Source organism: Acanthochromis polyacanthus, chromosome 2 (genome assembly GCF_021347895.1).
Source record: "Acanthochromis polyacanthus isolate Apoly-LR-REF ecotype Palm Island chromosome 2, KAUST_Apoly_ChrSc, whole genome shotgun sequence".
Taxonomy (NCBI): domain Eukaryota; kingdom Metazoa; phylum Chordata; class Actinopteri; family Pomacentridae; genus Acanthochromis; species Acanthochromis polyacanthus.
Genome location: NC_067114.1, coordinates 5,166,481 through 5,194,439, shown reverse-complemented (window position 1 = coordinate 5,194,439; position 27,959 = coordinate 5,166,481). Strand labels below are relative to the sequence as shown.

Below are 27,959 nucleotides of genomic sequence, written 5' to 3'. Positions count from 1 at the left end.
CCACCAAAGAAGCCTACAGTGATTCACTGCTTTAGGAAACGATCAACACTTTAAATCGAAATTTAAGTATAAATATGACCTATTCTATGGTTACTGCAGAAATAAATAGTCTTTGGCTGAGTCCTACAGACAAGGAAGATGTAAAATACCAAGAGACAGACTAACGCATTATTGGTATTTTATGAGTTTTGTTACCATTAACAATCTTTCACCTTTAAACTTCATAACAAATGTGCAATAACAAGAAAATAAGGAAACCAGAAGAACGGTCAATTAAAGAGACAGGAGTCATGTGTGAGAAAGAGAAGAGCATTTTTATTCAGCACTGTTTTTATTCAATGTTTTCAAAGGAGAGAGAGAGAAAGAGCAAGGAGACGATTGTTTGAGAATCAGTAGAAGGTGACAGGAAGGAGGCAATGAGGAGAACAGGAATTTTTTTTTCATTTTTACATTTTTTTCCAGCAACAAATGTTCAGAATTGTTAAGTACACTCAGTAGAAGCCTGGCTGTATTTTTCTACGGTGAGTATTTACTGCTTCAGTACTACTGATCGGAGGAGAAGCACCGCGATCTTTCGCCATTTTTTTTTTGTTTCATAGTCATATCAGAAATCATAGGTTTAAAAAAAAAAGAAAATCTAAGCAAACAATAAACCTCACTTACTTTTCAGTTTTTGGCCCTGAATGTAAATAATTTACAAATGTTATTCTTGAGAAACATTTGCTGTCAGTCAAATGATTCCAACTTTCATGTTGTTCTAATGAAAGACAGCCATTTTTTAAATACTTTAAACATGATTGTTGAATAAATTCTGCATGAGGCAAGATCTGAGTTACTTTTTCCACTAATCCAAATCATTTGGCATGTTATTTATTTAACCAAATGACCAAAATTTGGCTGAATTGTAGCATTTTTTTGGGAGAGTTTTACAGTGTGAGCCATGTAAGACCTGTCTAAAGCAGAAGGATGCATGTATCCTGCATTAATTGATTTCAAGCACACAGTAAACCAACAGTTTTTTGTTTTGGTTTTTTGAACGAAGAAGAAAATGTCCTAACTTTGAATCTCTAAAATGGAGCATCACAACACTAATCATGTCGAGAAAAAAGACACACCAGAACAGAAGCCGTGACAAAGAAAGATTTTTTTTTTTAAAAGCACAATGTTTTTTGTTTCTTTTTTGTTTTGTTTTTTTGAAGATCAGGAAGAGAAATGAAAGCTGCATGTGGGAGACAAACGGCAGAAGTCCTGTTTAGCCAGCTCCTGAGCGTGGCTTCTGGTCTGCGCGGTCCCGTCTGGTACAAAAGGGGCTTTACCTGCAAACCCCCACAACACCAGCAGACTCCAGCAGAACCATGAGGTAGATCACTGGTCAAACTGACCACAAGAGAAAAGCAAACCCTCCTAAAAGATGCCCATTTGGGTGTAAAACTTGTAATTTCATAAAAGTAGGGCTCTAGTTTCATGTCATGTCTTTACGTTTTTTAAAAAAAGGAAATAGGAAAATAAGGAATTACCTTGCTCTGAGTTTGTCACCATTCTTTTTTTCTCGGTATTGCCGTGGGACTCTCATTGTCTTTATTGCTACCAGACGACTAGATAGCACAACACTCGATGGAAATCTCCATGATTTCACACACACATTTGATCGATCGGATAGAAGTATGACACCTGATCGAGTTTGATGGAAACAATGTTGGAGAATGTTCGATGTCACGTAAGGAAGGCACCTTTTCCAATATTAAATTTATTAATTTCCTAATGAAATGGTCATCTGTCTCGCCGGTCAAGTGCAATTTGAACATAAAACTGAGCTTTCTTTTTAAGCTATTCTGTGGCCATTTTTAAACCCAAAATGAAGTTCAGAAACTTCAGTGCAAACAAGGTCTGCAAGGTTTTTTTCAGATACCACATATAAAGGAACTATAAAATCATAGAAACCTTGGAGGGGGTTGAGGAGGAGGGATTTCTCAATCTCATGCATTTTAATATCACATCATACTTGAATGAGGGAATGAGGGGAGTGGAGGGGGGAGAAGAAGAGGAAGGAGGGAGGAAGGGGGTCCTCTGGCAAATGTTTGAGAATCCTTGAAAAAGAGAAAAAGAAGAGCATGTTGTTTCTTATCAAAATAAATCTTGTTTTTTTTTTTTTTTTCTTTTTTCCGTGACTAGCCAACTGCTTGAGTCCATTTACACTGTCCTCATTTTCCACTACGAATGTCAGGGCTGTGCAAAAAGTTCATGTTTCTGGTCCAATCAGAGCAGGCGGCGTTATATCCCTGTGATGTCATCAGCAACTTCCCACCCGCCCTCTAGCTCAAAAAGCAGCAATGATGTGGCCTGAAAGTAAAGAGACGAAAAGCACAAAAACATGAGGATCCACGACATATAGCACCAGTTTTAATAAGCAAGGTCTTCTTAATTATTATTAGATCATTGATATTGAGCATTTATTGTGTTTATCTAAATGCTTTCACTTATAAATACGTATTGCTTATTGGGATTTTGACACTAGAAGGGTGTTTTTGCATTCATTGACTGACGGAGAAAAGTTTCTCTGAGCTATGATTTTGGTTTGCTTGATTCCTACAACTTAGAGGACAAACATAATACAATATTGGGGCCAACAGTGATCAAAAATCAAGTCAGACACAAATTAAAATTCAAAACAGATAATTTTTGGATGTTTTATGTGTAGAAATTTGAAGTAAATGCTCTCAATGGCTTTGCTATGTTTTTTTAAAGGAAAAAGTTTTTTAAAAAATGTCGATTTCTCCAATCACAATTGATCTATAAAATCATAACAGCTGTTTAATCAACCATTAACAAAGCAGCTTACAGCATTTAAACCCTCCTGTATTACTTGAATGCGTCACCCTAACTTGACTGTTCTGTGGCCGTAAAGTTGCCCAAATAAGCAACCTGTTGGCCTTTACGTCACACGGCTTCCATGCAGAAACTAAAGCACACCTGTGGTTACTTGCTGAGTTGACTGTACGGAGACGAGTTGTTGGAAGAATCCACTTGCTGCGGCGTGCCGTTTTCCTGAAAAGCAAAACAGCATCTTTCATTTACAATCTGATAATAACTATGCTGGCTCTGTTTGTGCGCTGAGATAATTGATAGTTTTAGAGGACATAACACTTCAAAAACAACTCAGAGGCTTATGAAGGGAAAATGATTGCATGAGGATGGCCAGTGGTAATTTACTGAATTGTCTTAAGCTACATCACAATTAAATGGACACGAAGTTGAGAGAGAATGACTTGAATGAAGAGCTGAACAAGACAAAGATGCAGTAAACTTACCGGTGCTGCCTGCATGGGAGGATACTGAGGCATGTAAGCTCCCTGGACACCAGGGTTGGCAGCAATGTACTGGAAGGTAAGAAGAAATGAATCCAAATGAGTAGAGGTTTACAGAAAGTTAGACCTGAAAAACAGTTGTGCTGGTAAACTGTATTTATAAAGCATTACAAATAAAGCACAATTAATCCCAAGGGCTTTACAGAGCAGTGGAAAATGTCTCAATTTTAGGGCAGCTATTGAGAAAACCCTTTGACCACCACATTTAGTCCAGGATCTAGAGGATCTCAGGTCGCAGGTGGTAGTGTAGTGTGTGGGTGGAATTATTAGACACGGTAAAACTGTAGACAGATGCAACGTGTAAACTTCTTCCACACAACAAATAAAATGTGCCACAATTTCTTCAGCATAATCCATTCATGTAATGGAATAACAAACCGTTAAATCATCATGTAATAGCAAAAAAAAACAACAAAAAAAAAACATAAATGCCCTTCAGTCTCACCTAAACTGTAAAAACACAAATCCTTTCTCCTTTTTTTCTTACATGCATGGATTATCTAACTGCGATTAAGTCCTTTACATGAGGCTCTACACTGAAGCTGTTTTGCATCAGGTAATATATTTATAATCTGCATTTGTATCAAACACAGATAACAGATAATCTCCTCATTTAAAACCACATATCATAAATAAACACTGTAATCTTCTTTCAAACTTGAAAATAAATCACAAAAAATAAAGATTTCAACCTGCTAATTCACAGATGCTACACAAACTGTCCCAATTAAAGTCGTCTCTGGGAAGCAGCTGGTGAGCCCTCGACTTTATGGATAATCATTGTCATACTAACACGAAACTAGCGCTTTGTCATATTTGTGAGCGCGGTCTGTCCAATTACGCTACACAGATTTAATCTGATCATGGCTGGGCGTGATGGAGGATATCCCAGAATTCCACTCACCGCTCCAGTGTTTCCCAACGACAGCTGGCCCATCTGCTGAGTAATGGTGGCTGTGGGGTGCAGTGACATGGAGGGATCCACAGAGGGAGACATCACAGCAGCCTGCGACACAAAGCAGCTCCGCTTTTACCTCACATCACATGAAAGAGTTCTACAAACTGAATCAACTCGTTTTGAACAAACACAAACACCACACAGGGCAACAACAACAGGGGCTGGGCATGTAAGATGTGTATTACTGCGCAATACTCGTGTATGTAGTTAAAAACCAGAAGTCTGCCTAGGAAAAGGAGACTAAATGTAAACTAGTTGTGACAATAAAGCGTATTGAGGTAAAAAAAAAATGAAGCGTTTTACGTATTCTGACGTGAAAATAATGAGCTCTATGCTCCTAAAATATGTAAAAAGGCGTGACATTTCCAGCTCTAATCGGTTTTCAGGAGAAGTTCTTTAAAACACGATGCCCTCAGGGTATAGACCATTTCCGAGCAAAAAAAAAAAAAAAAAAAAAAGTGGGGGAGGGAGCAGATCAGCAGAGACACTTGTTCCACTGGAAACCATCTGTTGGAAGAGTCAAAGAGTCACAAGACTGTCTCTGCTTCAGGCATTTCCTGCTGGATCCAGAGCGGGGCAGGAGGAGGGGGGCAGTGGCTGAATGTCTCTTTAGTTGTTCCATTTCTCTTTCATACGCAATCCAACAGGCATACGTAAATACAGAGCGGCTGTTTCCCAGAACCTGTCTCAGCTCAGTCCTCGCTCCCTCTGTTTGAGGAAGTTTTGTCGTCGGATTGACTGTGTCAGCAGAACGGGCTGATTAAAGTAACACTCTGAGCTACTGTAGCGGCGCCACACGCCCATTTCCTGTCCACAGAATGCTGTTGTTCACTCACCGGGTGCTGCATGATGTATGGTTGATGTGCCACCCAGGAATGACTCTGCACCTGACGGAGGGTGAGACAGATGGAGAGACGGATGAAAAGAGAAAACTCAATGAAACTAAACTGTTACAAATTAGTTTTACAGCTACAGAAAGCAACAATATATAGAAACAAAAGCACTGCAGCTACACCAGCATATCGCATATCCATCCATCCATCCATCTGTGAGTTTTGAGGCCACTATTCCTGCCCAGGGATCCCGGTCATCCATCACAGCATAAAAATATCTCAAAGCCTTCAGCTTTTTGAGGCATGTCAGGTTCCCACTATGCTGACACGGCACTCTAGAGCTTTTAAAGTCCCCCAATGACCTCAGCTACAGAGAAGTCTGTCTGAGCTCAGTAAACTTCTTTTTCTGCCTCCCAACAACGTCCCCAGTTTAGGTCGAGTCACTTGTTACCTTTAGCTAACAACCTGCATGAGGTTTCTGCCTCTTCCCTGTGAGCTGCTCAGTGGTTCTCCAACACTTCTTAGAAAGTGGCAGAAGGCTCTCCTGAATCTCAGTATTTTTAACGCCAAGGAATGCGGTGAAGTTATGTCACAATGCGCGTATACTTGTCCTTCCATTAATCTGTCTGTACACAACATTACTCAAAAACGAACTAACAGATTTGGATGAAATTTTCAGGGGAGGTCTGGATCCATGGATTTGTTAAAGACTTCGGTATCATTGCGAGATAGCGGCTATGACAACAAGTGAACATTACATGACATGATTGTGATCCTGCTACAAATCCATCACTGCAGACTTCTCAGGACTAATCCGTCGGAAATGATACAAGAAACAATTGATTAAATTATGGGGGTGTTTCCGAGTCCCATCAATTCCCGCCGCCCACTACATATTTAGATCACGTGATTTTGTATCCATACATAACATACACATGCATAACACACGCCTGGGCTCAGTGCAAGGTCATTTTGTTTGTGGGTACATCTATATTAAACGGCCACTTTCTATGTTGCCGTGATTTCTGCCACAAATTTTTTTTTCAAGATTTCAGCCGTTAACGTCTGAGTAGCCTTGGCGGAGTACTGTGCTCTCTGAGTGCTTTTCTTGTTACATATGCAACCACAACAGGGTTCTGAGTCAACTGTTACCACATGTGTCAACCAAGTCTTGGGGTGTGTTCAAGTGTCCATACTTCCATTCGAAATAGCACATCAGAAAAAAAAAATCAAGTATGTCCCGACACATAGCATAGCAAATGTGGCATGTCAAAATTACCCAGATGTCCTATTACATCTGGCTGGATTTTGCAGCATTCAAGCCAGTTTCTGGCCATTCTGACCCACAATCCTTTGTATAGATATGTCACATACGTTGCCGTGTCTTGTCTCAGTACAAACAAACTTGAGCTACCAAGAGCGTACAGACAGTTTATTTTGCACTGCAGACTACGGTCAAAGTTGAAGGCTCAACATTATGACAACATAGTATGTCCCAGTAGAATCTAGACGGCATGAAACAGTCCGTATTTTATTAAGGCTGCTGCAGAATGTATTGAAATAAAATGAAAAAGTATGTGATTCATCCTTGGTATGCTGGTATCTACCCAAGGGCTCTTGGCCTTTCACCCTTCACACCACAGATTTTTGTAAGCACTCACACAGCCCTCAAGGAAAAGGGTAGGTATCAGGTGCAATGGCAGGGCGTGGGAAGACGCACAGAAACAAGTTGGGACATTTTTCTTGGACAAACTACATGAAGAGACTCTTTGAGCTTCTTACAACTCTTCACATGATGAAAATATCTGCCAGACAGGTCTGGAAGTCCCAAACATGTTGTGAATTTATCAGTGGACCATCTGTCACAGGAGTATTCAAAACATCTATTGTGCGTCGCAAGCCTACTAAACAAAATCCCACGGAATCATGTTTCCCTTACAAATGAATTTCAAGCGACAGACCTAATCAGAAGTTTGACGTGTTTCCGCTGCACAGACAGTAATGAATCAAAGCTTATGAGTGAAATATTAGGCAGCGATGAGAAAGAACCTAAATCATAGCAAGTGTGATTCAGAGAAGATGACTGTACCTGCAGAAACGAGGAGTGTTTCTTTGACGACTTCACTCCTATGAACTACTAAGCTTACTGTCAGATTACGTGATCTACTGGTTGACCAAGCTGTGAACGCACTAAAAGATTCAAACAGTAATCCGCTGCCACATGGAGCTGCTGAAAGTGTGAGGTAGCCCAGGGAAGCTTTAACACCTATTCTTACATCTATAGCACCTGTGCAACCCACACACAATCAAAAATACACCCTAACCCACACATACACACCATAACCGCGAATGCAACATCGAGGAGAAGAGTGAGATGGCGAGAGAGAGATCATTTAAATTCCGTTCTGCAGTACCTGGTAAGCAGAGACTGGAGACATGTAGGGAGACATTGCAGGCTGTACAGTCATTATCCTGTTGGTCACCGGATACGGAGAAGGATAGTACCTGGTAAGCAAACAGAAACAATATGAGGCTAATAAAAAGTTAAAAGATGCCGTCAACAGCTATAACCAGAGTGTCGCTTACCCATTCTGAATGGCTGCTGAAGAGGGGTCGTAGGTGAGAGTCATGGCACCCTGAGGAGCGTAAACAGAGTAATGCGAGATCAAATATTGTGACAAATTAAAACTATTTTAAATAATAATCCGTGAAGAGCGACATGATCAGTTTATCAGCTGGAATGAGCTTGTTTGGGTAATAACCTTTTGTAATACTATTTTTTTTCCATTTTCTTTTGGTTGTGTGGCCTTACAAACTCCCCACATGTCAAAGTATATGAACCACCAAAATGCAAATATGGGTTTAATTTTACTATGTTTAATTGTGTCTCAAATGTCTGGAATGCAAGATAGACCATGTAATTACAACTGTCATAAAACAGTAAATGATTTTGCCTGTGAACTCTTTGATGCGATTGTGAAAATTGGCTTTCTATGATTGGACTTCATAATAGAGTTATTTAAAAATGTACATGCAATATTCCCATTCTTGCTTAAGAGACTTTATATAGTCTTCTGAGCCCATTACATGTATGAACTTCATCACATTTTAAGAAGCAGAAACATGTAAGATGACCAGTGGACACATACTAGTCTGAGATCCCCCGTTTGCCCATTGGGAACGAATCCGCTGTGAGCGTGTTTCTTCCTTTGACTGTCTGCAAACTTACACAGCAAAGGCTGAGAAGGAGCTGGGGGCAAAGCACAAAACCAACATATTAACAGCCACTCAACAATTAATCATCGCCGCCTCCACAGTTTTCGCTGAAATGAAGGCATACAGAAAGGTGATCTTCTTTCCTACCCAGACCTCCTGAAGCTATCTTGATAAACTTCCCATTGAAGTGGGAGATGACTGCGTTACACTGCTCTGTTGTGTCCATCCTGACAGGGGATGAAAGATAAAACAACAACCATGAGTCACCATCAAATCACACAGAGGCCATATACAGTGGAAGCTCCTTTAACACAAAGTGGTATTGTTCAGCATGACTGGAATACAGATAGGAGGGTCTGACTGACGCCGTTTAATAAGTTTGAGGGTAGAATGTAGTCTTTCTTGCTCTGAACTGCAATAAAACTAAACCTCCAGTGATTTACTGCGTTATATAAGATCAAAAACACAACATAACAGTAAAGAATTGCTGCCAATCTTATTTTTTAATAAAAATTCACTGTTTAGAAATTTCTGTGCTTGAACACAGGTTATAGAGCGTTAATGCCAAGCACTACAGAATATTATATGAGTGAAATTTGATGTTACTTTTATCATCATAGGTTTTCTGGAGGTTTATTCTGCAACGACTTTTACCCTCTGAACCCTGAGCAGTTTCTAGGCATTTTCTCCTCCTGCTGTATTTTTCATCACAGTGGGCTCATTTTTCCCTTCAGTATAAAGTCCTGCACTTGTGCCCTATCGTTTGTTTAAACACAGCCTGCGGTTCAGCCCAGTTCAACCAAAAAGTCCCTACATTTTAGTCACATGACTGTTGCTTACAAATGAGTTAGTCATGGCTTGTCAGTTGCAGTGGAAGAGCAGAATATTTATTTTTTAGAATCTTGCTAGAACAAACTTCCGTCAAATTTTAAAATTAGACATATAAATAGTGATTTTGCTGACATATTACAATTTTAAGCTAGCCTAGCCGCGCTAGACAACCCACGGCAACGAATTTAATTCTCTGCCAGGGTGGGTCTAGTTACCCTCCATAAGGCTCGAGGCTGGATTCTCCTAAAACTGGCCCTTAAAGATTTGAAGCTAAAATTTAACTTGAAAGATAAACAAAGGACGGCACTTAAGTGTTTCATTGAGAAGAAAGACGTATTTGGACTTATGCCGACGGGATATGGCAAATCCTTAATATACCAGTTGGCTCCGCTGGTTGGGAAGCTAATGGGACTTAGCCACAATCCGCCGGTGCTCTCGGAACTACGTCAGCCTATTCGTTGCGTTGACTGGTTGTATGCCTACCCAATTGCTGCAGAGGGATTTGATAGACAACCTTTTAGCCCACCTCCCTCCCTGTCGAGCTTCCCTAGACCCTTGTGCCGTCAGAAACATGGGTGTAGCATGGCTAGGCTAATTTTAAGCATCAAACTGGGTTAATTTTCCTGATGGAAACTCATGTCACAGATCAGTAGTTCACAGACTGTCAGAAAGTTGAAAATCTAACATTTTATTCTGATTTTATAGCTCTGTTAAATGGTGCCATTTTTGCAACTTTTTCTTCGAGATAAGATGTCTTTCAACCCTTGCTGGCAGGTTTGGGGGTTTAGAGGATTAAATGTAATTCAGCAGAGAAAGAAATTAATGCATTTTCTGTCGGTATGCTGAGACAGACCTGGCAAAGCCCACGCCTCGGCTGTTGCCGCTGTAGTCTCTGAGGATCCGTGTGGAGACGACCTGGCCGAAGGGCTGCAGCATGTTCTCCAACTCTTTCTCATCCACAGAGAGAGGCAGGTTGGAAATATACAGATTTGTGGGGTCCTGCTCCTGTTGCTGCTCACATACAAGAAGATGGAAAAGAAGACGTATATTGAATGCTATGTGCACAAACTTGTCTGTGCAGATCTGGTTTGAACTCGGCTTAAGTATGGTTCAGGGTCAGAGGGACATTTGGTTAAACAAACATTATTAAGCTCTCCTGTACGCACACATAACCACAGACACTGAGACACACTTCTTCTATACTCTGCAGCAGCTCTGGGCCTCTATGGTTTTCCCTAGAAACAGCAGGAGAGCAGCGTAGCCTAGCTACCCCAACACACAAATGGTGTTCTACCATGTTTGTTCCACACAAAGCAGCTATATGCAGTTCTCCAGAGAGCAACCCTTCATCACTGAAAGATTTAAGGACAGCGACAAAGGCAAGGCTAGGAAAGGGAAAGGACTGAAAGAAATTTAATGACACAGACCATTTCTGCTGCCCACTACAAGACTAATCACAGATGTGATGCAAAAATATCCTGTTTGTCGTCTAAAAATGGTTTCAGAACTTGTAAAGAACTGGTTTGCTTTACTTCCAATTGGTCACAGAAGATCAAAAACGGCTCACAGCAGTAGTACTGGTGCTTTGGTGCAGATATGCCCACATCAGTATGCATGAATGGCAACCGCTGACACCAAGTGACAAAGGAATAATACTGGGAAAAATCTGTCCGATCTATATAACGTAACCTCACCCGAATGCTGTGTTAGTGTTGCTGTGAGCTGGTAGTGCTGTGTATAACATGTCATACTGACTGACAGGTTATTTGGTAGAGAGAGACGTGACATCTGGTTTCTACAGTGAAAGTAAATGGGGTCACGGGAAGAACAGCTTGTCAGCTGAGGTCATGTGACCAGTCTAATGTCATTCAGCACACACTGGACACAAGCATGCATGCATTAAAAAAGCACAAGCCCAAAGAGATGTTCACAAGCATGACAAATATGCACACACACACAGACACAGACGCACACACTCGCCTGTACCAACTCACCTTGGCCATCTGGGCCTGTATGCCGCTGGTTTTCAGAGCATGTACTGCCTTTAAAGCAGCCGCTGGGCTGTCAAAGTCCACAAAGCCGTAACCTGTCGTTTGTAGAAGAGTATTTATGTCAGCAGTCACTAAATAATAAGAACCCCACCTATACCATATGTTGTCTTATCACGACTGCAGAAAGCTGGGCTATACATTATATTGATATTTACCGTTTAGGATTGTAAACATATTTTTTACATCTTAATTTTGTATATACAATCTTGTGGCATTTTTACATTCCATTAAATATTTTTTAAATTGAATATTTTGGAGACATTTTTGAAGGAGTGGTTCAACAATTCCTCACAGTTAGATGACAGGACTAATGCCACTTTCACATTTGTGCAAGAACTAATTAACAGCAAGTTAGTTTGGCGTAGAATGAACACTGGAAACAGAACAATACAACTACTCTGGCTTTGCCAAATGATAAAAAAAAACCTCTCTACCAGCACCTCTAAACCACACAATGAACACATTATATTGTGTCTGTTTATTCTGAGCAAGGCTTTGGATTTTATGATTTTATGTTATGACTTCCCAGAGTTTTGAAGACAAAATTTCTAACAATTCCTTAATAACTAAATCAGCGTCTATGTCTGACCCACTTTCTTGACAGTATATATATAAATATATACCTGCCATGCCTTTTCGCCATTTTCCAAAGCATGCTATGGTGTGTCTGACTTTGAATGCATTTTTATATTATACAACCAGTTGACTGTTTTCCATTTATTTCCATAAGGTGTGAAAATCTGTTTGTGGAGACACTATACCTGCGTGCATTGGGCGATCCATCATAATCTGCTTTTATTTTTGTCAAACTTACGTTATAACGGTGTTGAAGTGCACCGAAGGCTTGGCAAATCAATCTGCGCTTCCAACTATGGTGTCGTGTAACAACAGAAGTTTGATAAAAATAAAAGCAGACATGTTCACGGTTCACGTTTATACTGATGGATTACCAACTCAAGCGAGAATCAAGTGGCTGCAAATTGATTTTCATACAATATGAAAATGAATGCAAACTGCCTTGGAAGGTATGGAAAATCAACAAGGTATATTTTCAGAAAAATCATCTGACATCACTTAAAACAGTTACTTTAAGAGTCCAACTTAAATCAGGTGATTGTCAAATCTTCTTTTTCTAATTCTACAGCACTGATCATGTTAGTCACCTTACTGACCTTTGCACTTGTTGGTGGTCTTGTCCAGGATTGCCTTTGCAGACTGAATCTTTCCATACCTGGGTGCACAATGAAACAACTCTCTTTGACAACAATAAATCAACAAGTGAGACAGGTCTCTTTATTGCTTCAGTCTTCTCATTATGCATTGTAAATGAAAGTGTAATTTCTGTGCATCCATTTCCAGAGGAATATGTGCAGAGAGCCCCATCATTTATCAGTATTGTGATTCTAAAAAAAAAAGACAACACAAGCAGCAAAGACCAGTTTATGAAAATAATAAAAAAACTGGCCATATTTATGGAGGCACGAACAATACATCACTGCTCTCTACTACACGCTTCCAAATACTATGAACCCAATTTAAATGTTACAGGCTTTGCTTTATCTCTAACTTTACACTGAATTTGAACTGTGACACAAACTGTGAGCTGTACTGCACACACACACCCACATGTGCGCACACACACACACACCATACAGACTGAATGTCTAGCTTACATCACCATTCAGACCTTGTTGCTATGAAAAGCGCTTTCATTTCTGCTTTGTGCTGGCAAACACCATTGGGAACATGAACAAAACACAAGCAAACAGGACACAAACAGCTGCTGCTGCTGCGGCTGGTAACATGGGTAGATGCCTCACTCCATATGTTTGCGATTGTGAGGGAAAAGGGACGAGTCGAGATTCCACTAATTATGGCATCCGCCGCACAAACCACTCGGACCTATGGTATCTACATGTATCAAACATGTCTATCTGCTGGGCTGCTTTACTTGTTTGGTTGTGTCTAAAAAACAGTTATTTTTACCGTCCACTTCACATACCCAAGTTGAGCTACGTCTATTCCATGTGTGTCTGTTTATAGAGGTGGAGCATTTTTATGTGTCAGTGTACACTATGGTTAAACCAGTGTCCATTTTTGAATGCCAACATTGATGGTTATGCGCTAAAACAGCTGGCACTTGGTATATTTCTTAACCTACATACTCAGTAAAAGACACACAAGTCTAACTTGGATAAGCTGTGGCATTGTTTACAGAAAATAAGCTGCAAGTAAAGGCGTAGACATCCTCCACTTCCACCTCAAGTTTTAACTGCCAGTCTTTACAGCTTGAGCGCTTGGCGTGTTAATATGCACACAGGCTATTCCCAGTGGACCTAACTCTTATCAGTACAGCACAGTGCATGTGTGAATCTGTCCCTCTTCTTAATGACAGAATATACCAAGAAATTGAAAGTAAAGGAAGGAATGTCAGCAAGTTTGTTCTTATCAAGGAGGAAATCCATTTTAAAAAAATCCCAAATAATTACATTCTTCAGGCCAAAAACTTGTAAACAAACACTTTGAAAGTTGGGAAATACATTTTCTTGTTTTGGTGCCAGAAGTTTCAGAGAAGGATGATGCTACTCCTATCTGTGAAGCAAATACGAAGCTACCTAATGAGCTACAGCTGGTTAGTTTAGCTTAGCACAAAGACTGAAAACAAGGGGAAACAACTAGCCTGACTCTGTCTAAGGGGCAGAAAATATGCCTAATATGAACAGCCATTTAAAAATCACTACTTAATGTTACAAAAACTGAAGTGTTAAAAAGACACGTGGTTTTACAGCAGTTAGCTATTTCCCCAATTTCAAGTGTCAGTCATAAGCTAAGCTAGTCCTCTCCTAGCTGTAGCTTCATATTTAGCTTAGCACAAAGACTGGAAATAAAGGGAAACAGCTAGCCCAGCTCTGTCCAAAGGTAACAAAACATAACTAATATTTACAGTTCCTTAAATACTCACTACTTAATGTTAGAAAAACATAAAAGTAAAAATGCTATGTGGTTTTACAGGGGTTGTGGTTTCACAGGTTTCAGTGTTCAGGTAAGTTAACCCTCTCCTAGCTGTAGCTTCATATTTAACCTGTACTATACTCAAATAATTTAAAAAAGAAAAAAGAAGTGACCAAGTCTGTTTCTCAAATGTAGAATTAAGAAATAATTAACCAAAACATTATTTAATAGTTGCATTACCCTTAATTTAGACATACAATAGTACCATAATGCCCATTTTTCAGTATTTTTATACACTGCAGTCAGGTAAAGACCTTCATTAAATGAGGTCTTTCAGTGATATTCATATGTTTTCCCACTATTGAGTCCATCAGAATAACAGTGACAACACACTTGCATTTAGACATGCATGTGTAATTGTAATGTTCTTACTGCATGTGGTTATGTACTCACTGGTGGCAGAGTTTGACCAGGTCCAGGTCTGTGGTAGCAGGAGGCAGGCCACGGATGTACAGGTTGGTTTTGCTGAGCTGCTCCAGGCCTGTGCTGCTGCTGTTGCTGCTGCTGCTGGGACTGGACGGAGTCATGGGGTAGGACTGCACACAGGAAACCCACTGTTAGGAAGTGCATGGACGCTAAGATAATCTAATTTAAACCCAGGTCAACAGTGATCACAAGAACATCTCATCTGAAACGCAGAAACACAGCCAAGGAACAATCTGACTTTATATGACATGATGTACTGAAAGCCACTGCTGTGCTCTTCTTAAATTTGATAAAAACTGCTCATCGTTGATCCACACTGCTGTCAGTTCTCTACTTGACCTTAAGTACTGTACTTAAGTGCAACTCTGAGGTCCTACTAGAGCACATTTCAATGGAAAATATAGTACTTTTTACACCACTACATACATACGTTGACTTTACAGACTAAAGTTCAATAAAATATGACACACCACTTTACTGACCGACTACCTATTAGAGCATAAACTGATTAAAATCAGTAGCACATTGAAAAATTACTCCTGAAAGACAGAGGATTTGGAATAGAACACTGCATCGTGAACATTTTAGGTAAATTTATCTGCTTTTAATCAACATTTTTGACTTACTTTTACCTGTAATGGACTGTTATTAGACAAAAGTATTTCTACTTTTACTTAACTAAAGGATTTGAATAATTTTCCTCCCACTGTCTGGTTTTTTGGTTGGCAGGTGGGTCTGACCTTTATGCTCCTAGATGCTGTAGAAAGATGATTCTGTCCAGCCAAATACCAGAGTACATTCTTGTAGGTGGGCCTCGGTGAATCACAGTGTGATTAAATCTGCGTTCACGTCTTACATCCTGCTGTAGTGTTTATCAGAAGCCCACAGTTTTCTTCATACTTGCGGGCCAAACCACGCCACGCTGCCCTGCAAAGCATTTCCTTCCCCTTACTCATTCATTAAAATCGCTCCCAGCCACCCCAAACCCTCTCCGGATCAGATCAAAGACAAAAGCATGGCAGAATCGTACCATCTGTCCATAACCAAAGGACAATCCACTTCAAGAGCCAGAGCCATGCATAGCCACGCCAACCAAATAACACAGAGCCATTCTTCCAGTGCCGTGTGATGCTTAAATGATCATTCTTTTACAGATGAAGAATTGATTGCTGTGGCGGGAACATCTGTTCAGCCTGTTATGTGTGCGAGCAGAGGCCTTGCATTTTTTTGTTGGTGTGCAATTACCATGTGAACTTTGCCGGAGACCATCAAGGGGTTCACGTCTCGATTAGAGGGCAGCTATATTTCACAGGGGCATCTTATAGCAGATTAAACACCTACACTGGAAAGCTCAGCCTTCCCCCTGCAGGGATTCATACGAGCTTCCTGCCTTCAAAGTAGCACGCAAAAACCTTTTGATGGATAAATACTACAGCATAATCTGAGGTAGTTTTTTCTTCTTCTTCTTTTTGCACACAGCAGGGGGAAAACTGAACCCTCATCTGCTTACGTTTCCATCAACAGATGTTGAAATAACAGCTGCCTCTCACCTCTATTCCCATCTAATCAGAAGGTGTGATGGGGAAGAAGGAAAGAAGCACAGAGAGGCCTTCAATTACAGTTGTGTTCACCTGAGAGGTCAAAATGAAGAATGCAGGCAGCACAGTTCACTCCAGCACACTGACATACATTACATTACAGCCATCCCTCTCTCTGGCTCTCCATTCACCCAGAATGCATTAACCTATAAAAATGGACTACAATTACCGTCATACATATTGACCAGAGTTGGCGAGTGACGGGGCAAACAAGGTTATACGGACATAATAATTAAAGTATCGCTTGTGGAGCTATAGATCGGGTCAGCAGCTGCTCTTATCCCTCCGCGTAACCTCCCATAGGATCAGTCTGATAGCATTTTTAAAAACAGGATTTAATTAATTTCCATATTTAAAAAGATTTCATATGAAAGCCAGAAAGGGCTTCCCAATGTCATGTGCTATTATTCAGGCTGTGTGAGCAGGAGAGGGGGGGGAAAAGTAGGCAGGGGAATAATAATGTTTTTAAGGCCTACCTGCTTACGATTGACTGTCTTCAGCGGGTTGCCCGTGTTTGCAAAGATCATCCTGGAGGTTACGGATGTATTTTAGTTCCCAGAAAATGGAAAAAATCGCAACGATGAGCCAGTGGAGACGGAATCCGAGCGGTTGGAAGGAAAGAATAAGAGAGTCGCTTTATAACATCCGCATACTGAAGCGAGCCGCTTATCAGGACAGAAAAATAAAAGGTCCTGCATAGGTATACTGACACATCTATACGGTCAGATGCACACCAGGCGATGGACCAACCCTCCGGTCCGGTTCATTGATCTACGACGTCCTGCTGCAGACCGCTCGGCAGTCCCACCTACTACAGACCAAACCATCTCCGCCTCTGCAGGGTGTTTGACATCAAATAAACTGCGTGGCCGCCTCGCTAAAACTCGCACCGGCGGTCGGTTTTTGGGCGACAAAGGCGCGTCGGGACGTCTGGTGTCTGCGGTTCAATTTATAAAAGGACGCAAGGCGCATTTGGGTTTGATTTGCGGACGCACAATCGCTGGGGCTGCACACTCGTCGCCTTTCATGTTGTTGTCGTCCGCACATACCAAGCATTCTTCACCCCCACCTCCTCCAAACACACACACACACACACACACACACACACACACACACACACACACACACACACACACACACACACACACACACACACACACACACACACCCTCTTCCTCTTTATACCCTTCCCCCCATCCAACATACTACATGTCAGAGAATCAGGATGCAATGAAATATAAGCTGACCTGGACAGGAGGTCACAGTCTCCATGTAAACCCCAAAACTGTGACACACATTTTGGCCTAAAACACAAGAAGAACCTGCGAATAAATGGAAATAACACATCAAAACATAACCTAAAATGCAGCAGAAATGTAAAAGAGGTTTACCAGTGAAGCAAAAATAAAAAAATAAAAAAAATACTAGAACCATTAATAATTTCACCTTTGGGTGCATTTACAAGATTGATTTGTTCCTGTGCCGTTTGTAAAAGTGTACACTAAGCATTTCCACATATGGCACACAAGCAGCACACACTGCTGAATGTGAAAAAAAAGAGGAACTGTAGCTTTCTAGCGTCTGTTTTAGCGCCTTTAAAGAAATCACTTAAAGATGAATTTGTCAGTGGTGGTTTAGATATGCTCGTCTCTTTCTACATTTTTGATTAACAGGCTCTGTGGGCAGGAATTTGGGATTGCATTATAAGCCTTAAATGTGACAGAACTGCTAAATGAGTAAATAGTGATTAAATATGCAAAACATGCAGAAAAAAATGTGCAAAATTTGCAAATATAGAGACAGGACCGGCTAGGTTTGCATGTATTTCTGTGTAGATACACACGTGGACAAAATTGTTGGTACCCCTCAGTTAAAGAAGGAAAAACCCACAATTCTCACTGAAATCACTTGAAACTCACAAAAGTAACAATAAATAAAAATTTATTGAAAATTAAATAATCAAAAACAGCCATTACTTTTGAATTGTTGATTAACATAATTATTTAAAAAAACAAACTAATGAAACAGGCCTGGACAAAAATGATGGTACCTCTATAAACGATTGAAAACTATTTGACCAGAGTGACATGATTAACTCAGGTGTGTCATTTAATTGACATCACAGGTGTTTCCAAACTCATAATCAGTCAGTCTGCCTATTTAAAGGGAAACAAGTAGTCACCCTGCTGTTTGGTGAAAAGGTGTGTACCACATTGAACATGGACAACAGAAAGCGAAGGAGAGAATTGTCCCAGGACATCCGAAAAAAAATTATAGACAAACATCTTAAAGGTAAAGGCTATAAGACCATCTCTAAACAGCTTGAAGTTCCTGTGACAACAGTGGCTCATATTATTCAGAAGTTCAAGACCCACGGGACAGTAGCCAACCTCCCTGGACGTGGCCGCAAGAGGAAAATTGATGACAAATTGAAGAGACGGATCGTTGGAATTGTATCCAAAGAGCCCAGAGCAACCTCCAAAGAAATTAAAGGTGAACTCCAAGGCCAAGGTACATCAGTGTCAGATCGCACCATTCGTCGTTGTTTGAGCCAAAGTGGACTTCATGGGAGACGACCAAGGAGGACACCACTGCTGAAAAAAACTCATAAAAAAGCCAGACTGGAATTTGCAAAAATGCATGTTGACAAGCCACAAAGCTTCTGGGAGAATGTCCTTTGGACAGATGAGACCAAACTGGAGCTTTTTGGTAAGGCACATCAACTCTATGTTCATAGACTCAAAAACCAAGCATACGAAGAAAAGAACACTGTCCCTACGGTGAAACATGGAGGAGGCTCAGTAATGTTTTGGGGCTGCTTTGCTGCATCTGGCACAGGGTGTCTTGAAAGTGTGCAAGGTACGATGAAATCTGAAGACTATCAAGGCATTCTGGAGAGAAATGTGCTGCCTAGTGTCAGAAAGCTTGGTCTCAGTCGCAGGTCATGGGTCTTCCAACAGGACAACCATCCAAAACACACAGCCAAAAACACCCAAGAATGGCTGAGAGAAAAGCGTTGGACTATTCTAAAGTGGCCTTCTATGAGCCCAGATCTGAATCCCATTGAACATATGTGGAAGGAGCTGAAACATGCCATTTGGAGAAGACACCCATCAAACCTGAGACAACTGGAGCTGTTTGCTCATGAGGAGTGGGCCAAAATAGCTGTTGACAGCTGCAGAACGCTCATTGACAAATACAGAAATCGTTTAATTGCAGTGATTGCCTCAAAAGGTTGTGCAACAAAATATTAAGTTATGGGTACCATCATTTTTGTCCAGCCCTATTTCATTAGTTTGTTTTTTTAAATAATTATGTTAATCAACAATTCAAAAGTGATGGCTGATTTTGATTATTTAATTTTCAATAAATTTTTATTTATTGTTACTTTTGTGAGTTTCAAGTGATTTCAGTGAGAATTGTGGGTTTTTCCTTCTTTAACTGAGGGGTACCAACAATTTTGTCCACGTGTGTATCCTCCAGTCATTAGAAGAAAAAAAGATATATAAATTTGACCTGACATATTAGATCATAATGCTACGCATTAACCATTTAAACTTCTACAAAGATGGTGTGCAGCCAATAGAGTTTTTTTTTTATTTTGCAAACTGTGCAAGATTACCACAATACATTGGCTAAATCTTGTGGGAAATGTGGGTCCAGTGATGCATCTACAGTATGTTCAAGTCTTGAGTTTGAACATATTTTTAGAGCTTCAGCGCAATGTAGAACTGAAACAAGCTGATACAGAAAAAGTATGTGATGCTATCAGACACTGTGGAACAAGAGGACGTATTTGACCTTAACGCTTCTCAAGAGCAAAGCTGTTTGTTAAAGTGAAGCATTCATATCAATAAAAAGTGTCATTGCATGCTCTTTTTTCAAAGTATTTATGCAAACCTCATTATTTATTGTTAAATCAAAGCTATGAGGAACACTTCAGTGTGGTGTAATCATAATACAGTCCTTTAGCTTTGACTTTTAAAAAGGAATGTGGACAGTCCACTCATGAGTGTTGAAGTACATTTTCAGCAGTTTTGCTTTTGTTTAACAGTGAAGAGAAAATAGAGAATGAATGGAGAGAGGGATGGGATGATGTGCAACAAAGATACTCATCCAGAGTTGGATCACACACTTTGCATAACAGAAGGATGTACGTTTTTAACACTATCAACAGTTTTTATCTGTATTCAGACAGATAAAAGGGAGACAGATTGATAGAGATGCTGCAGGAAAACTACACGGGAACATATGTGGCCCCGGAGGTGTTGGCCATAACTGTCTGCGTGTTCACATTAGCCTTTTACTTTTATCTAATTACGCTTATTTTCTATTCACATACAAAGGCTGAAAGCAGTGCTTGCCACTAGCAGCCATCCTGCTGCAGGTCCTGCTGGAGATTTATAAAGTGACGCTAAATCCAAATCCCATCAGGGTGCAGGGAGGCTCTTAAAGCATCAAATTTCTTTCCCTTATTTCCTCTGCTGGTAGGATTAAGGTTTCACACTGGTTTTGTGTTACAGGCTACTGCTGATGTGCCTTGAAAAGTCCAATCATTCCTATCTAGATAATCAGTTGCAGTAGTTTTTGTGTCAAAGGTTTCCTGCGCTTGTTGTTGTCTGGTTAGGTGATTATTGATTTAAAAAACCCATTACATCAAATGTACAGGTCATAAAGGATTTAAATGGTCAATATTTGATGAATCAAAGCTGTTTATATTGCTTGCTTGCATTGTGCTTTTAACAGGCCCGCCTTTAACCGAGTCAAATATCCAATAGGTCAAGTGATCTGTAGACTTGGGTTCATTTATGCATCTATTCATTGTTTGTCTGGGTGATTCATCAGAGAGCTTTAGAAATGACTTTTCTCTGTTTGGAAAAGGAAAATGAATAAGATTTTAACTGAAGTGCTGTGAAGTTATCAACCAATCATGAGCAGAGCTGAATTCATTAAGATAACATAGTCAGTGATAATGATTCAGAAAACAGTAAACTCTGTCTTGTAAAAAAAATATGACAGCTTGTTCCTTGTACTGTATTGATTCTGATCAAGTGTATTGCTTGATTCATGAACTGTATTGAAACTATGTTAATTGCATTGCCCCTATTAAATAAACAAACAAATAAATAAGATCCTTTGATGGTGGACGTACACTTACAAACACTGGATTCAAATAATGGCAATAAGAAAGAACCCAACAGAAATGAGATAAACCCTGAAACAACTGAAATTAATAATATATACCTTACAAACACAGGTCAACTCTAGATCTCAAAGGTCAAAGAAACTAGTTCAGCCCATCTTAAGAAAGCACATCCTGGTTAGGACTGCTGTGTGTACTGAATTGTGTTGAGGTAGCAGGGGGTCCTGTGGGTTTGAAGAGGGAGGGACTGAGGAATGTAGATGATTATCTTCTCCTTCCACATTCACCAAAGAACTGGGGAATTTGAAATTCCCCTTGGTGTCCTCAGCATGCCGGCTGACCTGTGTGGAATTGCAGTAAAACTGCTGGAGGAGATTGTACGAGTTATACTGCAGAACTGGCAAATGTCTGGCTAGAATACATGGAACCAAACAGAGAGGCTTTTTCACAGGCCCAGTGATGGTGTGGTTTGGCTCAGAGTTTGTGGGTCCACAGGGAATAATGAAATGCTTGCATGTTGAAATATGAGAAACCACACAAACATCACAGCAGTTTTCATTCATTTCAGTACGAAAATCAGTTTCTATCAAGATGACTGTTCTGTAAGTGCTAGAGGGAACATTTATGGCACTTTGTTCTATTCAATAAATTTGAAAATCTATAGCTAATTACCCTAAAATATAGTCCTGAATATAGATAGATAAAAAGATGGAGCTATGACATGAATCAGTGACCAGTAGAAAAGAGGACATGGGAAACTAGATTCTTCCTTTTTGAGGAAAAAAATATTATAAATAGCAATATAAAATATAACTGAACAAATAACAGTAGTACAAACTTGTATTAAAAAACATTTAAAGTTAGTGAAAACATCTGCTGTTTAAAATATTTTCAAAATTACAGCTGTTGTGCAGCACAAAGAAATATTTTGATGCTCCTTTTTGCAGCAAACTTGGAACTAGTGACTAGGCTTTATTAATTTAACTAACAAGTTTATATATTAGTGTTACAATCCTACGATGTTATTTATTGTGTGATTTACTAGTTTGATTAAAGGATGTTACAGTTTAGAAAATACAATAATATCTAATGTTCAAAACATTCATTACCTTACTAATTCAAAAGTTAAGGTTAACACACTACAATATCATACATAATACAAATATAATCCAGTAATTTGTTAAATGTACTTTAACAAATTACTGGAATATGACCCTACAGTAATATTATTTATGCAAATTTACCTGAATTATTGAAATATTAACGTGAAGACACTACAATGTAAATGAATCTGCTTGATATTAAGTCCCCACAATGTAGCTTACGCTAAAATGGGTAATTAGTCATGTGATAGCTGTTATTATTGATATGAATGGCAGTTTTAGTAGAAATAAACTAGTAGAAACAGCTGGAGTTATTATTATTATTATTATTAATGGTAGTTTTAGTAGAAATAAACTCGTAGAATTAGCTGCAGTAGCAATATGAAACTGTGGCGCCTCCTTACGTTTCTACTTTGCAATTGTTATTCCGGCTATAATAATATACGTCATCCGTGCGACGGAAGCAGTTCTTCTAAAAAAAAAAAAAGAAGAAGAAGAAGACGACGACGATTCTGGCTGATTCATTGTGGCCAGTTGGTTTTATTCGACTGAGCCAGAAAAACTAACTCCTCTGAACACCTGAAAGATTTGACAGCAGGTGAGTAGATTTACAGCTCTTACACAGCACATAGATTCCATAAAATACGGTAAATTGGAATCAGGCGTAGATAATTTGTGGCTCATTTTATTGTGTGAGACGATGCAGGCTAAGTTAGCGCGAGCGAGCTAACATTAACCTCACGCCAAGTGTGTCAACGAACCGTCTGATTTTCGGTTGTTAGACGGCGAAATTACTGCTTTTTTTTTACCACTAAAAGGCGTTAACTGACACTTCACTTACAAAATTAAAGCGCGATCTTGTTTTATCTGGTGTTTCATGCTGTGTTTACGTTCCGTGATTATGCGAAAATTAGCTAGCAGAAGCTAACATTAGCTGTTTGGTGTTGTCTTCGGGGTCTTAAACTGACATTTAAACTCATGAAGATCATGAAATTGACGTAGCTTTGAACGCATGATTTCATGGGGGAACCAATGTTTTAAGACATCTGTTCTTTGCAGTTCTAACCATTTATATACAGTTACTACAAATAGAAGATAACTACATCATCTACTGTGTGCATTGCAAACGGTTTTTGATCGTGACAGAGTAAGACTAGCTGTCTTTTTAGTAATCAAAGCCAGAAATGGACATAGTATGAAACCCCAAATTAGCCAAATGCAGAAATTGCAACCACACTGACTGAAACATGATTAATCCTTGTGTTCATGTTATTCGTTGGAAATCAGTCTAAGTAAACAAGCAATCAGAAAACACACAGATTTACCTGCAGTACTCTAAATAAGTAGATGGAGAAATATTTGAAATTGTCATCTTTAACTTGACCTCCCTCAGTAAACACGAGCTCCCAATTTCAAACATTCGTAGTGTGTGTTCCTTGTACCCTCCGACTATTAAAATTTTCCCATTGAATTTGGCCCAAACATGCTTGTAATTCCTTAAAGGCTATTTGGGGTTTAAAAAAATAAGAAAACATAGCATTGAAGTCTGCATCTGCACAAGCCCTGTCCTTATTATGATACACTTTACAGGTTAGCCTGAGTTTAATCATGTTGTATTTTGTGCATGTAAGTTTTTTAACAGATCTGAATATGGACCGGCTGCTGAGGCTCGGAGGTGGAATGCCAGGGCTTGGCCAGGTAACACAAAGTTGGATTTCAATAACTGAATATTTTTCGAAAGATGTATCAATGTCCTTTATATTTATATTATATTCAATTTGGTTAAAAAAAGCACTTTGTGGGCAAAAACCAAGTTTAGCCCGTAACACTAATAGAATGATTGACTGCAGCAATAGTGTACCTGGTGCTCATTTAGCTTTTAGTGTATTACTAAGGGCCTCCAAGACACATTGTAGTCTCACACCTGAACACACAAATCCCCTGGCAACCATCGTGTGCCATAGAATTGCATGAAAAAGTTTTTGCCCATTGAACGTTATATATATTTTTTTAAACAATAAATAAATAAATAATGGTTGGATTGCAGTGGTCTGTCTGAATAGCTGCTGTATTTAATTGAAAAATAAATTGCGTTTTGACTCCCCAGGGCCCTCCAACAGATGCACCTGCTGTGGACACAGCAGAGCAGGTGTACATCTCCTCTCTGGCTCTGCTCAAGGTAAGTTCACTTAATCAGTACTAAATTTCATATTTGTTTTAAAATGACACCTCTGTGAATTCTCATGGTGTTTTCTCTCCACTAGATGTTGAAGCATGGACGCGCTGGTGTGCCCATGGAGGTCATGGGATTGATGCTGGGAGAATTTGTTGATGACTATACAGTGCGAGTGATCGATGTGTTTGCCATGCCACAGTCAGGAACAGTATGTACTCTCTGTAATATTAAGATTATCTGTAATTAGTTACCTGATGTAGAGAATACCTTAACTGGAAGCCAACTATCGTGTAATATGACAGCATTGCCATTCCTCTGTGGTGTGTGATTAAAAAATAAATGCCTTTTTTTAATGTTGAAATCAGTAGCTTTACTAAAATTGTGCGATGAAATGTTGACTCTGTTGTGTCTCACAGGGAGTGAGTGTTGAAGCAGTGGACCCTGTATTCCAGGCCAAGATGTTGGACATGCTGAAGCAGACTGGCAGGTAAGTCTCTATCTATAATCTATAATCAAAATTTGAAAGGAACAAAACTCCAAACAATCTCTGTGATTGGATTTTAAAATAAAATGAAATCGTGCCTGAGTAGTTTTACAGTCAGCCTTACTTTGTTGATGAAATGACCAGTGTTCAAAGTAAAATTTAGACTAAATGTCTTTATTTTGCTTTTGTTATTTTTTCCATTTAATGCTTAAAATTGTCCTCTTTCTGTGTTGCTCATCAGACCAGAGATGGTTGTGGGATGGTACCACAGTCACCCTGGTTTTGGCTGTTGGTTGTCTGGAGTGGACATCAACACCCAGCAGAGCTTTGAGGCGCTGTCAGAGCGAGCCGTGGCTGTCGTGGTTGATCCCATTCAGAGCGTCAAAGGAAAGGTGGGAATGTTTGGCTCCTAACTGTGGATCTAAAATGAACTAAAAATGACCGACTATTGAGTAACATGGTTTAATTGTTGTCTGCAGGTTGTTATTGACGCCTTCAGATTGATCAATGCCAACATGATGGTGTTGGGTCATGAACCAAGGCAAACCACATCCAACCTTGGTCATCTGAACAAGCCCTCAATCCAGGTAATGCACTGTATACCTTCATTCATTCTGAATTTTCTGGGCTTTAACACACACTAGATTAATATGAAACCATTGTAATGTAACCCAATCCTGTTCCTGTTTAGCAAGAGGGAGTGGAATGTTAATTCTGAAGTTTGGGATTTTTCCTCCCTGTTTGTTGACACTCCCAGACCAGCACTTAGAGATTGTATGCATTATTTTTTCATGTATTGAACTTGGGTTTTCTTATGTTTTCAGGCTCTGATTCATGGACTTAACAGGCACTACTACTCCATCACCATCAATTACAGGAAAAATGAGCTGGAGCAGAAGGTCTGAGTTATACCCATGTCAAAGTGTTGTTTTAGCAGTGTTCGATTTTAGAAGAACATAATAAACATGAGTGTTATTCTTCAGATGCTGCTGAACTTGCATAAGAAGAGCTGGATGGAGGGTCTGACCCTGCAGGACTACAGCGAGCACTGCAAGCTCAATGAGACCATTGTGAAAGAAATGCTGGAGCTGGCTAAGAACTACAATAAGGTACAACTAACCCTAACCTTCTTCAGCAGTCATTTTTTATTCAATGGAAAATATTTGTTTTTCAGCTTTTAAAGGCTGAGCTGGCCTTCGTAAAACAGACAATTTGGAATCACAGTTTGAAGTGTGCATGACTTAATGATTAGAGTGAGTGAAAGTAATAATGATTTAGAATGAAGTCATCGGCTTTAATAGCCCTTAATAATGAGGACTTTGGACTTTTTTGACTTGTAAAACAAAGATTTTAGTGCAGTTTTGTCTTGATTTGACTGTGTACTCTCGTGCCACGGTTACGTTCTGTGCAGCTGTTCAGGAGTTCATTCTCGTGATTGTTGATACTTACTGGATCCAGATAAACTGGTGCAAACATGCTTGACTTGCATTACACAGGATTATTCTGGTGTTGCATGTCCTACAAACCTCATGAAGTATTTCCTCAGCAATGCAAACTGTAGACATAAGCGGAGTATAGATTTTTGAGCCGTGCTCCTACTCAATACTGAGACGCTGTCGTGTTTCCACCTCAGGCTGTTGAGGAAGAGGACAAAATGACCCCCGAGCAGCTGGCGATCAAGAATGTTGGAAAACAGGTAAGAAAAATGTCAAGCTCCAGATAAAAACACTTATATTGCTGTTAATATAGTTCACAAGATAAATACAGGAGAAGTGCCAAGTTTTAGTCAGGGAGTATCGACTGACATGTCACTACAGGCAGAGCATTTACACATCAGGTTACTTGTTAATAATGTTTCCTGTTTGTATAACTGAAGTTTACTGAAACCAAAGATTGTCTTATAACATCCTCATCACAAATCACATCTCATTGTTGATGTTTTTGTGTCTAATTTTCTGTTTCTCTTGCAGGATCCCAAGAGACACTTGGAGGAGCACGTAGATGTTTTAATGACGTCCAACATTGTTCAGTGCCTAGCTGCCATGTTGGATACTGTAGTTTTCCAGTGATGGGCCTGTGTGTATAACTGTTAATATTACAACCATTGTTTTCCTTTTATATAAAATAAATGTATGTATGAAATGAACAAACTGTGTCTGGATTGAGTTGAATAGTTTCGGTGGTATTTTATCTTACAATCCACGAGTCAGTTTGTTTGAATTGGTGCATTCCATAATACTTATCAAAGGGAATAAAACTACTTTTGTCTTGTTTTGGGGGAGAAAAAATATTTGAAGGTTAATATCATGCTGCATTACTGCATGCATTGTTTTTTTTACCTCTTCTAGCCACTGGATGGCGCAAGAGTTGCATATTTCTGGGTTAAAAACTACAAGTCCTGTTCAAGATCAAGATGGAATACATCATGTACAGTCCTGGAAAAAAATATTAAGCCACCCTTGTTTTCTTTGGTTTTTTGTTAATTTTAATGCCTGGTACTACTAAAGGTATATTTGTTTGGACAAATATAATAAAAATAGTTCACAAGAGTTTAAGTTTTAGGCATTCCATGTTTTTTTTGTTTTTGGGTTTTGGTTCTCCATTTTGCGTTTGATTTTTTTTTTTTTTGTATACAGGTTTTCAGTTAGATTCAGATCTGGTGATTGAGCAGGCCAAGGCATGGGTCCAATGTTCTGGTTCTCCATCCAGGCTTTAACTGACTGTGCTGTGTGGTGAGGGGCATCGTCTTGTTGGAAAATCCAG

At 39.6% G+C, this 27,959-nt stretch overlaps 2 protein-coding genes across 3 annotated transcripts; one reads left to right on the top strand and one right to left on the bottom strand.

Moving 5' to 3' along the window:
- Positions 1-295: 295 nt before the first annotated feature.
- On the bottom strand, positions 296-17,355 carry rbms1a (RNA binding motif, single stranded interacting protein 1a). Of its 2 annotated transcripts, none has more exons than XM_022195462.2 (14): positions 16,767-17,355; positions 14,660-14,820; positions 12,427-12,485; positions 11,198-11,289; positions 10,057-10,214; positions 8,520-8,599; positions 8,306-8,406; positions 7,743-7,792; positions 7,571-7,661; positions 5,160-5,210; positions 4,270-4,371; positions 3,309-3,377; positions 2,971-3,045; positions 296-2,340 (listed from the first exon to the last, which is right to left on the bottom strand). In XM_022195462.2, the coding sequence occupies exons 1-13, from the start codon at positions 16,815-16,817 to the stop codon at positions 2,977-2,979; spliced, it is 1,134 nt and encodes a 377-aa protein (XP_022051154.1). In that variant the 5' UTR covers positions 16,818-17,355; the 3' UTR covers positions 296-2,340; positions 2,971-2,976. The 2 variants fall into 2 exon arrangements, with proteins under 2 accessions (XP_022051154.1, XP_022051155.1); XM_022195463.2 differs by having other exon boundaries at positions 14,660-14,802; positions 16,767-17,353.
- A 5,642-nt stretch (positions 17,356-22,997) lies between these two features.
- psmd14 (proteasome 26S subunit, non-ATPase 14) lies at positions 22,998-27,745 on the top strand. The gene is made up of 11 exons (XM_022195464.2): positions 22,998-23,134; positions 24,168-24,234; positions 24,644-24,715; positions 24,801-24,920; positions 25,129-25,199; positions 25,438-25,588; positions 25,676-25,783; positions 26,021-26,095; positions 26,180-26,305; positions 26,830-26,892; positions 27,167-27,745. The coding sequence occupies exons 2-11, from the start codon at positions 24,187-24,189 to the stop codon at positions 27,263-27,265; spliced, it is 933 nt and encodes a 310-aa protein (XP_022051156.1). The 5' UTR covers positions 22,998-23,134; positions 24,168-24,186; the 3' UTR covers positions 27,266-27,745.
- Positions 27,746-27,959: the final 214 nt, after the last annotated feature.

Excerpts from the sequence above, each read along its gene's own strand:
- rbms1a (XM_022195462.2), bottom strand. The coding sequence starts at position 16,817 with ATGATCTTTGCAAACACGGGCAACCCGCTGAAGACAGTCAATCGTAAG. Across the intron at positions 8,600-10,056 it reads CGAGGCGTGGGCTTTGCCAG|GATGGACACAACAGAGCAGT; the intron begins GTCTGTCTCAGC and ends ATCCCCTGTCAG. Across the intron at positions 7,793-8,305 it reads AAACGGGGGATCTCAGACTA|GGTGCCATGACTCTCACCTA; the intron begins GTATGTGTCCAC and ends TACGCTCCTCAG.
- psmd14 (XM_022195464.2), top strand. The coding sequence starts at position 24,187 with ATGGACCGGCTGCTGAGGCTCGGAGGTGGAATGCCAGGGCTTGGCCAG. Across the intron at positions 25,200-25,437 it reads ATGCTGAAGCAGACTGGCAG|ACCAGAGATGGTTGTGGGAT; the intron begins GTAAGTCTCTAT and ends GTTGCTCATCAG. Across the intron at positions 25,589-25,675 it reads TTCAGAGCGTCAAAGGAAAG|GTTGTTATTGACGCCTTCAG; the intron begins GTGGGAATGTTT and ends TGTTGTCTGCAG.